This window comes from Acipenser ruthenus, chromosome 28, assembly GCF_902713425.1.
Source record: "Acipenser ruthenus chromosome 28, fAciRut3.2 maternal haplotype, whole genome shotgun sequence".
In the NCBI taxonomy this organism is placed as follows: Eukaryota; Metazoa; Chordata; class Actinopteri; order Acipenseriformes; family Acipenseridae; genus Acipenser; species Acipenser ruthenus.
The window spans coordinates 21,986,120-21,999,712 of record NC_081216.1 but is presented as its reverse complement, the minus strand read 5'-3'; the positions used below and the strand labels follow the sequence as shown (position 1 = coordinate 21,999,712).

General features: G+C 42.1%; 1 protein-coding gene across 3 annotated transcripts in view; it reads left to right on the top strand.

Moving 5' to 3' along the window:
- The first annotated feature begins 3,383 nt into the window (after window positions 1-3,383).
- LOC117434790 (potassium voltage-gated channel subfamily C member 1) overlaps window positions 3,384-13,593 on the top strand; it is a 34,619-nt gene continuing 24,409 nt past the window's right edge. For all 3 annotated transcript variants that reach the window (XM_034906760.2, XM_059002798.1, XM_034906759.2), the window contains exon 1: window positions 3,384-5,131. In XM_034906760.2, the coding sequence (XP_034762651.1) occupies window positions 4,562-5,131 (570 nt within the window). In that variant the 5' untranslated portion in view covers window positions 3,384-4,561. The remainder of the gene's footprint in view (window positions 5,132-13,593) is intronic.

The following is a 13,593-nucleotide window of genomic DNA, read 5'->3' as shown; positions in this document are numbered from 1 at the left end:
GTATGAACCTTAAGGAAGCCAACTACAGTCTACAATAGTTCCGTGTTTATTAATCTGTAAATGATTATTCAAAACAGAATCGTTTTATTTTTCTTCATGAGTTTTACAGCTGAGTGACTAGGGTCTAGTTAGTGATAACACAGCCCCACCTAGTGGCAGAACTGTGAAATGCACTTTCACCACATGGAGCCTCTCTGACACAGTTTAAATGCACAAAGGGCTGGTACTGAGCGGACAGTTTATCTAACAGGATAGCATATCTAACAGGGCAAAGCTAACACAACATTGCTGAATGCAGCATGGGGGTATGGGGTACCCTGAAATTGTTAGATTTCCTTACAGAATATTGAATTGTTGTGGACTTGTTGCCTGATGTATTTCGACTCGGCGAGGAAGGGGGTTAAAGGGCTAAGGGGTCACTTTTGGTCCCTAAACCTGGCTTTGAACACCCCTACATTAAGGGGGAGATACTCACTGCAGCCAGCAGCCTCTCGGACTCTCTGATCAGCCCTAACTCGCACAGCACTCCCGCAGCTACCAGGAAAGCACTGAGAGCCAGTGCAGTGTACAGCACTAGAGGAAACACAATGAGAAGAAGAATTAGAACCCTAAAGTTTGCTTTAACTAATCCTCAGGTTTTCACATAATAATAATATTACTATGAACTCGAATACTCTGAAGTAAGGTTCCCTGTGGAGCGGGTGGGTTTTATGAGAGTGCTTTATTTGTCTTGTTTTGTATCAATAAGTTGCATGGTGTAATCTGACCTTAAAAACGCCCTGAATCTATAGAGCGGTCTGTTAATTTTCCAATATATAACACACTGTCCCGAGTCTTCTATTTCTTCCTGTTCGGATAACAAGCCAGTGTCTGCGTGGTCTATCACTGCTGCCAGATCACCAGGTATGCACCGTCACACCACGTTCTGAAAACCATAAACTGCCACACTGTCAGCCGCAATGCTTCTTTAGAGGCATACAGACTGTTGCTAGTAGTACCTTTTCTCACCTGCAGGTCGTGCTAGTGAGTCGTTACTAGAATTCTAATACACTGTATTAAGCAACTTAATTAATGAGTTTAACTATAACACTTATGGCTACATTTTCCCTTAACCAGGGTACAATAAAAGACATTATGTATCTATGTGTATATTAAATAGAATGCATAAAATTTGCTGATAGCATTTCTCAGTCACACTTATTGTATTGATGTTAATGTAAATATGAAATAGTTATTTCATATGTATGCTCACTTATGATTGGTATGCATAACATATAACTATCCACTGTTGAGCACAAATGCTGTAATGCTGCAAAGGGTTAAAACCTGCACCTGCATTTGCATCTGGCAATGTAGTTTCTCTTGGTGACCACAAGGCAGTGCTGTTGCTCTTCTTGCTTGTTAGTTATGTTGCACTTTCAGTTATGCTGCAGCATTGAAGAGACGGGAGCTAAGGGTTATGCCCGGGTTCTTCAGTGCAATGCACTGCTATCACAGTGGAAGCTGCAATTACTGAACTTTTGTGTACGGGAATATTTATTAGATGCTTTAAGATCCAACCAGACCAAGTTTTGAGCTCCACCAGCTGCTAGGAACCAGAGGAGTGCCGATGAGCCACATTGCAGGGAGAGGGTCTGGAGCGTAGGCAGCCTTTGGTCCACCTGCACCCTAACTTTCTAAACTCATTGAACTTTTGAAACGATACCTACAGACCCAGAGGACTGGACCTGGAGGACTGAATGAGTGAACCCCTGAACTGGACCTTGACGCAATCACAACCTGGACAATGCCATTCTAGAGGACAGCTGTAGCAGCGACTTACACTCTGATTTCATTCCAGCCCTACAGGTGATCCTCAATTGGAAAGACATTATTTTTTTAAAAAAGTAACATCTCTGGAGTAAACAGCTCCCCCCCCCCCCCCCCCCTTACACATATACTAGCCACAACCCCCACTCCTAACAGTGTCCACAATAACCACAGTGTGTGTTGTATACTGTTATTGACTGATGGGTACAATGCATCTATCTCTGTCAAATTCAAATATATTGCTCTTTTTAATTTTGAGGAACAATGGGAACTGTGTAGCTGTAGAATAGTTTTTGCAATTTCCAGGATTAATTCAGTTGGGCTTTTGTCCCATTTTTTGGAATCAGGGTTTATGAGGGGTCCCCACACTTCACTGCCATAGAGAAGAATCGGTTCAATAATACTGTCAATAATCTTAAGCGAAAGGTGTACCGTTATTGATTGATGGACACAATGCATCTCTCTCTCTCTCTCTCTCTCTCTCTCTCTCTCTCTCTCTCTCTCTCTCTCTCCCTCTCTCTCTCTCTCATGCAGTGTTTGTCTAACCAGAAGTGTGTAATGCTTTATAATAAAAACGTATTCGTCCATGGCTGCTGTGTTGCCATGGAGATGATAGCAGAGTCCTCCTCATGTTTGTGTAGTACCACGAGAGTTTCAGTAGGCGGCACTCTTAGTTTCTTCGGTGCAGATGGTATTGTATTGTATTGAATCCCCCTGTGTGTGTCTGTGTGTGTGTGTGTCTGTGTGTGTGTGTGTGTGTGTGTGTGTGTGTGTGTGTGTGTGTGTCTGTGTGTGTGTGTGTGTGTGTGTGTGTGTGTGTGTGTGTGTGTCTGTGTGTGTGTGTGTGTGTGTGTGTCTGTGTGTGTGTGTGTCTGTGTGTGTGTGTGTGTGTGTGTGTGTGTGTGTGTGTGTGTGTCTGTGTGTGTGTGTGTCTGTGTGTGTGTGTGTGTGTGTCTGTGTGTGTGTACACTCAATACAGTACCCAAAGCTGTGGGTATCACTGAAATCGAAATTCCAACTGGGTGTCTTAAACGATAATGGACAGTAGTTACCAACTGAAGTAGCCGCAAATGGTTTATTAATTGAATTCAGTTAGTCACAGCGGGAGCACTGGGTTTTGATGGATTCAACGGTATTGCATATAACGAGATGCAGATATGGATTTGGCATTGTGATAGCCCCTTCGGTCACAGCGTGGATAATGGTACCATGTTAAGTTTCCTATCTATGTTATACTTTATAATGGATATTTGTTTTTCTCAAAGACTTGGCAAGACAGCATCGTGTATCCCACGGACTTCACATAAACAGATTTAAAAAAAAAAAAAAAAGAAAGTCTAAAAATGAAATTAAAAAAACCGTGACCAAAAGGGAAATTGTAAGGATGAGATACGAACTAACGCCGCAATCAGCGAGCTGTTTATTGATAGCACGTGTGTGATTGACAAACGCTTCTCAAAAATCCACAGCTATCTCATTGTCTTTTTAGTCAAGACCCTGAGAACACGAGCGCGCTAGGACCCCGCAGTGACGCCCTCCTCCCCTCAAGCAGTCTGGGAGTACGGCTGCGCCTTGCTGGAGAGTCGGGGGTTGCAGACTGCAAAGCGCAACACCTTCCAGCATCAAGCCAAAAGAAGCAAGGCAGGAAGGGAAACGGTTTAACCAGGCAGCCTTCTCTGTGCAAATAACACACCAGCAACAGCTACCAGCTACTCCGCCGGACAGGACATCTCCATGGCAGACAGAGACAAGAGGGGAGGGATGTGACCGAAACATTTAAACTGAGAGCATTACCACAAGGAGACCCCCTCCTCCTGTATCCTCTCCCCTTTAAAAAAGGGACACAAACAACACTAAGCGCTCATTAGCTAGCACAAAGGTTCAGTGAGTGATGTTCTGGTTGGCTTCAGAATTCCTGGTATGGTTTCCACACCTCGCAGAACCGAATAACAATTATTGATCTGCCAGGAATATAATAATAAATAAATCAAATTAAAGATAAAAGTAACGCAGATGGATCAACGTTAAAAGATCTACATGTAGTCGGGTCTGTCTGTTGGTGTTGGTGTTGCTGCTGCAGCTGCTAGCGACTGCCAAAACAAATATTGAAATCAAGAAGGACAAAAAGGATAGAAGTGTCTTTTTTTTTTTAAAAAAAGCAAGAAGAAGAATTAGAAGAAGAAGAAGAAGAAAAAAAAACACCGAATGATTTTCTGACTTCAGAACTGGAGCGCGGAGCGGCAGCTGGGAAGGCGATGTCCTTCAGCACCATCTCATCACTGTGTGCTGAATAACACAGCAAAGCTGCGAAATATTTCCAATTACTGCTGTGATTTCTTTGAAAGAAAGGGATACAGAAAACTACAGAAACTGGAATTTTCTTTTCTTAATTGGTAACTGCGATACATTTGTTTTGCTCGAATTTATATATATATATATATATATATATATATATATATATATATATTTGGGATTATTTTTATTTTTTTCTATACAGAAGCTCCAGACTGTCGCTGCCTTTCTATGACTACCTATAAGACAACAGGACAGGAAGCCATCACCACTGCTTGCTGGTATCTTGTTTGATAACCTGCGAGATCTTTAGTTTTTTATTTCAGTTATTACTCGTTTTTGTACGGTTTTTTTCCCCTATCCTCACTCATGTGTCATTTGGATCCGTCTTCTCCTCCGTGTACCGCAGCGTTAGTTTTTTAATGGCTAAAAGTTGTCCGCGACATGCCTAAGAGACGAGATGGGCCAGGGCGACAACAGTGATCGCATTGTGATAAACGTGGGAGGGACTAGGCACCAGACTTACCGCAGCACTCTGCGCACCTTGCCGGACACCCGGTTAGCCTGGCTAGCGGAACCCGATGCCCACAGCCACTTCGACTACGACCCCAGGTTCGACGAGTTTTTTTTTGACCGCCACCCGGGCGTCTTTGCGCACATCCTCAACTATTACCGGACCGGCAAGTTGCACTGCCCTGCGGACGTGTGTGGGCCCCTGTACGAGGAAGAGTTGGCGTTTTGGGGTATCGACGAGACCGACGTGGAACCATGTTGTTGGATGACCTACCGCCAACACAGAGACGCCGAGGAAGCCCTGGACAGCTTCGGAGGTGGCCCCCCCGATCAGGACGATGATGGGACCGACGGAGATGTCATGGGGGACTCGGGAGACGGCGAGGATGAGCTGGAAATGACCAAAAGACTGGCACTGGGGGACTCCCCCGATGCCAAATCTAGGGGTTTGTGGCGGCGCTGGCAAAAGCGCATGTGGGCACTCTTTGAAGATCCTTATTCATCGAAATATGCCAGGGTAAGAACAAAGAAACTTCTCCTCTCTCTCTCTCTCTCTCTCTCTCTCTCTCTCTCTCTCTCTATATATATATATATATATATCTTGATCTCAATTTTAATTTGCAACGGTTTGGACTATTCACAGTCTGCCTTTAATGCTATGCGGAAGAGGGGGAGGAGGGAGTGTTTTGGGGTACCATTCTGTTGTGTGTACCTTCTTTCTTATGTTTGCAGCTCTTCAAAATAACAACACCCTGCATATGAAGTGTTAGTTCGCACCAGATTGCGTCTCTGTCTGTTGCTCTCGATTTGCAGTAATACGTGATCTGGAGGCATCGGGCAGCGGAGAAGTACTGTACATGCTGAGCAGCTGATTTGATCAGGCATGTTTCACATTTAGTGAACGGTCAGGATCATACTGTAGAATGTTTATTTGCTTGTTTATTTTAACCTGGCGATTTTAAAAAAAAGTATGTTCATTGAGCCCCCACGCGCTTCTATGGACGCCTGAATTGGTTTATATAAAATGTCTGTGTATCAGCTGAATGCAATGCCACCCTTACAGCGTCTCCATTTCATGAAGACACAGGGTTTCTTTCCTTTGCAATATCGCCAGTGGCTCCCCTAAGCTTGTAACCCAATCGATGCAAACACCTTTGGCCACTGGCCTGCACAGTTGCCGTTCTCCAAAAAGGTAGGCGGGCACCTGTTTCCTTCAGATCACCATGTTGCATCACAGCAGTCATACATGCATTCAGCACTTGGTATTTCGATTGTCCCCTCTCTATTCCCAAATCTTCATACACGCAACCCGCAACGCACTCAGGTGACGGTCCTAACATATGCATTTAACAGAAAGCACATATGCAGTTATCAAGACGCTGCTTGCATAGCTCAGCCCCGGCCCTATGCAACACGCCATGCTGTACATGCAACAGATCACCAACCAGTTGGGAGGAGGCGTCCTTGTCGATAAACGCTCACAGGAAAAACTCATCTGAATTTATTCGATTCGAGAGAGTGATTCAGCATACGGGGAAAGCAACCCTTCATTATTTATAAGCTATTAGAGTTTCAAATGTTGCAGCTTTTGTAGAACGAAAACCCACCTCTTTTTATAGCGTTAATCCCAAACCCCAGCAGTGGTGCTTAAAATATAAAATGACCGCACATTTGTAAAATACTGGGTGTTGTTTAAAACGAGGTCAATAGACTGTTGGCGGGAGACGTGACTGTAAATCAAAAACAATGTATCCTGAAATATATTTGCAGCGCGCTGCAAAAATACAGATTCACTACTAAACCAAGAATGAACCTAACCCTTATTCAACAGGGTTAAACAACAACAATTATCATCATCATCATTATAATAATAAAACTCATAATGGTAATAATAATTATAGTGTATACACATTGTAAAATGTGTTTGAAATCAGATTTATATTTAATTCCTAAATATTTGGTTTACAGTGTGAGGAATATAAAGTAATGTACGTGTTTGGGGTTATACCTGTGGATCACTGAACGACTCCCCTAACACTGTGTTAAGAACTCTCATTTCACAATAGTAAATCGCATGCACATTTGCGCAGATTAATCAGAGGCAACATATTTTAAACACACTCTAGCTGTTCTACATTGCAAATTACTACTGTTTCTGTGTGCGCCTAACTATATTCAGAGACGCGGTTTCTAGTCTCTCAGAGACCTTCATTTTAAGTGTAATTCATTTACTGCTTTGCAGAGGAGAAATGGGGAAAAAGGAAACATGTGGTGTTTTGTTTATTAGGCACTTTGAGTCTGTAAGAGGATCTTCGCAAAGAGATTCTGGTTGACTAATAGCATTGCAGCAGTCAAACCAGCAGGCAAAGTAGCACATTATTCGTGGAAAAAACAACTAATATGCTCGAAAAATCATTTATGCTACGAATAGCTTAAAAAAAAAACATTTACAAAAAGCAGCGCTGTAATGATACCCGTCTCAATATTTTACCAGGAACTTAAATGTTGTAATTACTGTTCAACAAAAACTAAAAAAAAAACTAAAACAAACAAACCAAAAATCAATACCTTACAATAATACTCATAACAGGCGTAGCTCGGTGTAAAGTCTGTTAACTCACTACAGCGGTTCTTAACGGCTTTCATATCGGTCATAACTGGTGTATGGAGATGTTAAGACAACAGCACTAAGCCCTAACCCCCCTGACGCTTTGTCAATTCGTTTAGGGAATGTTGGTAGCGTGTTGACCGAGCCTGTTTTAACCATTTCTAGACTCCAATCAAGCATGCTCCCACCTGTCCATATGTGTACTATACACTAAACGATTGCATGGCAATTGCAAATGAACACACATATTTGTATTAAACACGTGATGCGCATTAAGCGTGGAGGGAGGGAGGAATCATATTACCTGATGTTCAATTTACAGACTGCAGAATGAGACGCTTTACCGCTCATCTCCTAGGATTGATCACGTTCTTTCAGCCCACACATCACGTGAAAACAGCGTGAATCTGTCTCATTAGTTGCCGGTGCAACCTGTGTGCTGAACAGCTGTTCATCATCAAACAGATTAAAAAGCATTTTGATCAAACCAGGGCGGACAGCACGCTTTATCGATAGAAGCAGCGCGGTATTATGCGTGTGATTTACAACAGAACATTATTACGCGTCTGGTACTGGGTATTGGAATGCTTTCAATAAGTGTTTGTAGTTTAGAAGCTGAACACGCAGTTTTAGAAACACATTAGTGGGTGGGTTCTCATGTCTAAACCACGTGCAGTACAATTACTGTTAGTCCATTTAATGAGCTGGAATCTGAATTGCACGCCATGAGTGTTGTGGGGTTTGTATTGGTCATGGACACGGAGAGAGAGGGGGACATAGACTGAGTCATTCATATAAAGGTTTTCCAACATTGTTTACTATTCTTTTATAATGGTTAATCGTTTTTGTGTGTGTTTGTTTTACAAAGCATGGGATTCTATTCGCCATCATGTTACTACACAAACCATGCTTTACTAATTTTACTAGGCTTTTACCATGGTATATACCACAGTACATCTTTCAGTGCTAAATGTGCTAAAACGAAAAGTCGTTCTGTTATTGTCAACCACGAACATGGGTCGAAAGCCGCAAACACAGCCAAGGACAGCGGCGGCGACACCCTTTCTTACTCCTGAAGGCCTATAGAATCTGAACAACGGAGACTTCTCCTTAACACTCAAATACTCACATGGGCACGACCACACATAACGCACGCGTGTCAGTTCGACTCAATCAGGGAATGGACTGGAATCGTTATTAGCAGCTTTCTCAGCGTGACAACAAGACAAAAAGCAAACAAGGGCCAGTATATTTAATCCAGGGGCCGGATAGAGAAAGAGGGAGTCTGAAAAAAACTTTGTAAACTAATAGCTTCTGTAATTCTATGTAACATCAAAGGAACGGGTTTACATTCGCATTAACACATTAGGACGGTTTGCTTAGTTCACCTGTGATCGTTCATATTAGAAAGCGCACATTATGAAGTAGATTGTTTGGTTTTTTTTAACGTAAAAGTAAACACCTCAAAAGAATAACTAAGGGCCACGCATGCAGTTCTGAAACTGTCAATTTATTTAATTTAATCTTTGTAGCAGCAAAGTTTTTTTTTCTTCAGTTAAATACTTTGTGTGTATGGATGGCACTGCTGTTTTTGACATAGTCATATGATATGACAGCACAATAGACTGTTATTTCTTTGGGAGCTGTCCACGGGAGTTTGGTGCTGAACAAGGCGTGGCTTTAAAACCACATGTGCCACCATAGAATAGACATATGGCGTCTTCTTCTTCCTCCTCCTCCTCTTCCTCTTCCTCGTCTTCCTCTTCCACTTTCTCTTCCTCTTCCTCTTCCTCCTCCTCTTCCTCTTCAGCTTTCTCTCTCTTCCTCTTCCTCTTCAGCTTTCTTTTCCTCTTTCTCCTCCTCTTCCTCTTCTTCCTCTTCAGCTTCCTCTTCCTCTTCCTCTTCCTCCACCTCTTCCTCTTCAGCTTTCTCTTCCTCTTCCTCTTCCTCTTCAGCTTTCTTTTCCTCTTCCTCCTCCTCTTCCTCTTCAGCTTTCTCTTCCTCTTCCTCTTCAGCTTTCTTTTCCTCTTTCTCCTCCTCTTCCTCTTCTTCCTCTTCAGCTTTCTCTTTCTCTTCCTCTTCCTCCACCTCTTTCTCTTTCTCTTCCTCTTCCTCCACCTACAGCTCAGGGCTTTGAATAATGTGAAAACTAGTTTTGAACTCAGGAGGTACCTGTAACGTTTTATTTGATCAAGGGTACAATGGTACACAATATAATTGCCTATGTTATATATTGGCAGCTGGCTTGGATCAGTGTCCTTGGTGGTATCTCCATTTTTCCTTTTCATTCTCGTTGGTTTATTGAATTGGTTTCCATGGAAACTAGGTTGGAGCTAATTAATTCTTCCTTCCAATAGGTGTTATAAAATATCTACTTTTAAAGCTTATAAGCTTTGTCTATATATATATATATATATATATATATATATATATATATATATATATATATATATATATATATATTCCCTGCATTTGCAATATATAAAATGAGGAAATACTGAATGCAGATTTTGGGAAGGCCTACCCTAGGAGCGTTCATTTCAGTTAGTGGTCCCCACCTGAAGCATGTGGGAGCTTAACCCTGTAATGCCCAAGCAATTTTGAAATGAGAAAGGCTAGATTCCGTTTATTGTACAAAACACTTTTTTTCCCCTCTCTGGCAAAATGATGGCTTGTGAGGCTAGTTTAAAAAAAAATAATAATATAGAGGGGTGGCTAAGCATTGTATCACATGTGATACAGAAATGGCCATTACAGGGGTACAAAAAAAAAATCCTTTAAAATTATACAGAGGAGAAACAAACCAGTATCTGGCACATTTTCAGTGGAGGTCCTGGCTCGTGCATCACCATAATTCTAGCAGGAAGAGCAGATGATGTTAGTTGGATCAGACAGCAGTCCCTTGCGGGGGCCTCATGGGAGAGCGTTGTGAAGAAACATGCATTGTTGATCATTTTGGGAAACAACTGTCAATACTGTTTATTCCTGGCTATACATGTGCATTTGCATAAATACGTGATGGGTTAGTTCTACACTATACTCAGTCAAACAAATACGTGAAATAATAAGTAAATAAGCACATAAATAAATACAGACTATTTCGTTTTGTTCTGGGCATCCAGGTTGCTATGGAGACACGGTTAGGCCACTGTGTAGTACAGAACAAGGAGGAATCACAGACAGCACTGTGTGGATATTTGAATGATTTAGCAGGTGCTTTGTGTATCACAGACTAATAGGATGTCTTCTTCCTCTTCCTCTGCCATGGTAAACAAAGTCTTGGTTGTATATGTCCACTGGAACCGTGTATTTATTATTTGAACATGTACTGAATTAACCTGTCTGATACTGGTGTCCACACTCACAATGACACAATGCCATATGATCTTGAATTCCTGAATGCCTACAAAGGAGACTTGACCTCAGTTTATGTGTTAATCTGTACAGACCAGTGCTGGTAGTCCTGTCTGGATATTTCAATGGGGAGGACCCCTGTTGCCACTCCCGGAATCCCAGGCATACAGTAAGCTAGGAAGCTTGGTATTGCAGAGAGCCAAATCTTACTAGCTTCTAATAGAAGATCAGACTGTGCTTTTGTTGTCAGTTTTCATAGTTTCATATTTTTGGTGTTCATAATCGGCCCATAGACGCCTGCAATATTCCATGCTGAATGCATATCAAAATATAGTAAACAATTGTAAAAGCAAGATAAAAAGCTTGGTAAATGCATAGTAAAAAGCATGGCAAATTGGTAGACTTTTAGATGTATTGATTGACAGGGAGCATCACAAGGACTGGTGTTTATTTAATGCTGTGTGTACAGGAAGAATGATTGCTGGCAGGCAGTCGTGCTGAAATCTGTATACCCTGTAGGATTAAACAGTGACTCATCTGCAATGCATTAGAGACCATCAGCAATCACAGGAAGATTTTACAAGTTAGCGCTGGCGTGGGGACAGAAGAATAGCAAGAGACTGGTGCAACTGAAGCTACTAAAACAACACAGATTTATTTATTCATTCATTCATTGTGGGAGCTGTTCATGACAGCTTGGTGCTGAAAATGACTACTGTATTTATTTATGTAATAGACGCAGCTCATTCTGTTTTTAAAAAGGGAGCTACTTCACAGGCGTTTTAATTAACGGAGGTTTGCCAATAAACTGTTTTTGATCATAAATCCAATGCAAAATAATACAGAATGCACTGCTCAGTTTTGAATTCAAACCAATGTACAGTATGCATTGGGGTCTTCTTGACTTTCGTATGCATTTTACCCACCGCTCAGTTTCAGTCAAAACAGGGTCCAGTGGTTCAGACGTAGTTACAGTTTACCGTACCATACTCGCTGTAGCTTTACTCTCACCCTTTCTGTGCACTATTATGAATCACATATGAGAAATTATAATGTCTCTTATTATAACAGGAGACATCCTTCACACAATGTATTAACTTATAATAAACTTCAATGCTTAATATGATTTAGAAAACCAGATCACACCATACAGTATTTTATAACCCCAGTCTGCACAGTCCCTGATAGTGACCCCCCCACTGGACCTGACTATTCTAGTCCGTACACTCTGCTGCGGGCTGTGAGCATTGATCCTCTGACCTTTAGTCATGCTTTGATGAACTCCAGGGGGTCAGGTTCATTTATTATAAAGACCATTTTTAGCCAAGCTGAGCTCCTTCCACCCACAGTACTGCCACCCCATTGGGCAGAGAGGGATAGAAACCGTTTCATTAATATTGTAAATGGCTTGCAATGACACACCTGTACGGCTCAACTGGAATATGACAGGTCATTCTGCCATGCAAATTTCAATATTGGATATACAGATAGATGCAGTGCAGTTCAGCCCAAAGCTCAGACAGTCTGCAGCAAATATTCTCATTTTTTGGCTCTGACCGTGGCTCTTTGGCTAACACCGTGGCTGTATTGTTTTGTATTGGGGTTCACCCCGCCCCAGGTCTGGCTGCTGTGTGGCTGAGCTTGATGCCCCTTGGCAGCGCATGTGGACTGTGTGATAATGTGGCGGTGGTTGTGTAATCTGTGCTGTGGTTGCGCATGAGCTTCGAATGTAGAGCACTCTCATCTGAGTGCAGGGACACAAAGAGACATTCTCCATGTTCTTATAGACCTGCATGCCAGACAAAAAGAACAAAAGAAATCAAAGAATACTGCCCTTTCTTTTCAGAAATATGAAACCGCCCATCTCTGAATTATACCCCCTCTCCCATCACCCACTGTACAATCCTCCCCAACGGTATGAACCATGTCTTCTTCCCACTCCCACCTTGTGCTTCCTTTTCTGATGTTGCACAGATATGAGATATAAAATATACCATGGTAGAGTCCACTACTCTGACGGTCAGGGGCCCTGCTTCACGACAGTCTGGGCAGTATTTAATTATGCATTTGTAAGGCTCTTTATCACAGTTTTTATTAGTGTGTAAATTAGCATGGTAGTTGTAAGGTTTGCCACGCTTAAACAATGCATGCTTGCTATTCTTAGTATCTGTGGTTTGCCATGCTTGTGAGGGTTCCTTGTTTTAAAGTGTGTCTGATGTAAAACTGCAACACGTTCTGTTCATTAAAATGGGCAAACTGTCCGGCCCTGAGACAGGGCTCTAATGAAGAGGAATTGTGTTTCTGTGAAATATGGATTTATGCCATACATGTTTACAAAGCAGCAGATGTATTAATGGAGCACAGGACCGCAGTTATGGAGCAGGGGAGGGGGGAGTGAATACAAATAAATGGTGTGCTTCAAAAATAAATCCAATAAAAGTGTGGTGGAGGGGGGGGGGTCTCATCTGGCTAATTAAAAATTGAAAGCATGCTGCAGTGGTCAATGTAAGCACACATGAAGCTGTGGCGCTGTCCGTTCTCATTGTTCTGAAAAGGTCACTCTAAGCTGAAGAAGATGAGCGCTGTGCACTCACACACAGGAGGATTAACACAGACACAACTCTACAACAAGACTGGACTATCACCCAGGGCCTCAGAACAGCCGCCATTCATTAAAACTGACGCATTTCAAGAACAGCGAAATGCCCAAGACCTGATGATTAATGGAAATCTGCTTAAAAGTTGAAAAGTTTTTCTTAAGACCAGGAGGGTTTGTGCTTGCTCATCTAGTAAGAGAATGATCTGCGTTCACTGGTGTGCCATAGTAGTCATGCTGCTGTCTGAGACAAGAATACCTGCGTGCGTTTGGGCATCTCAGACATCTTAAAAACGACACACTGTATTCCTTTCAGAAAAAGGGCATTTATATGGCCAGTGCAAATAATTTCAATAAAATGATTTGACTTAGAAAATTGCAGTTACTAAACAATTTCCTAATGAAATATTGCACAGTTAAC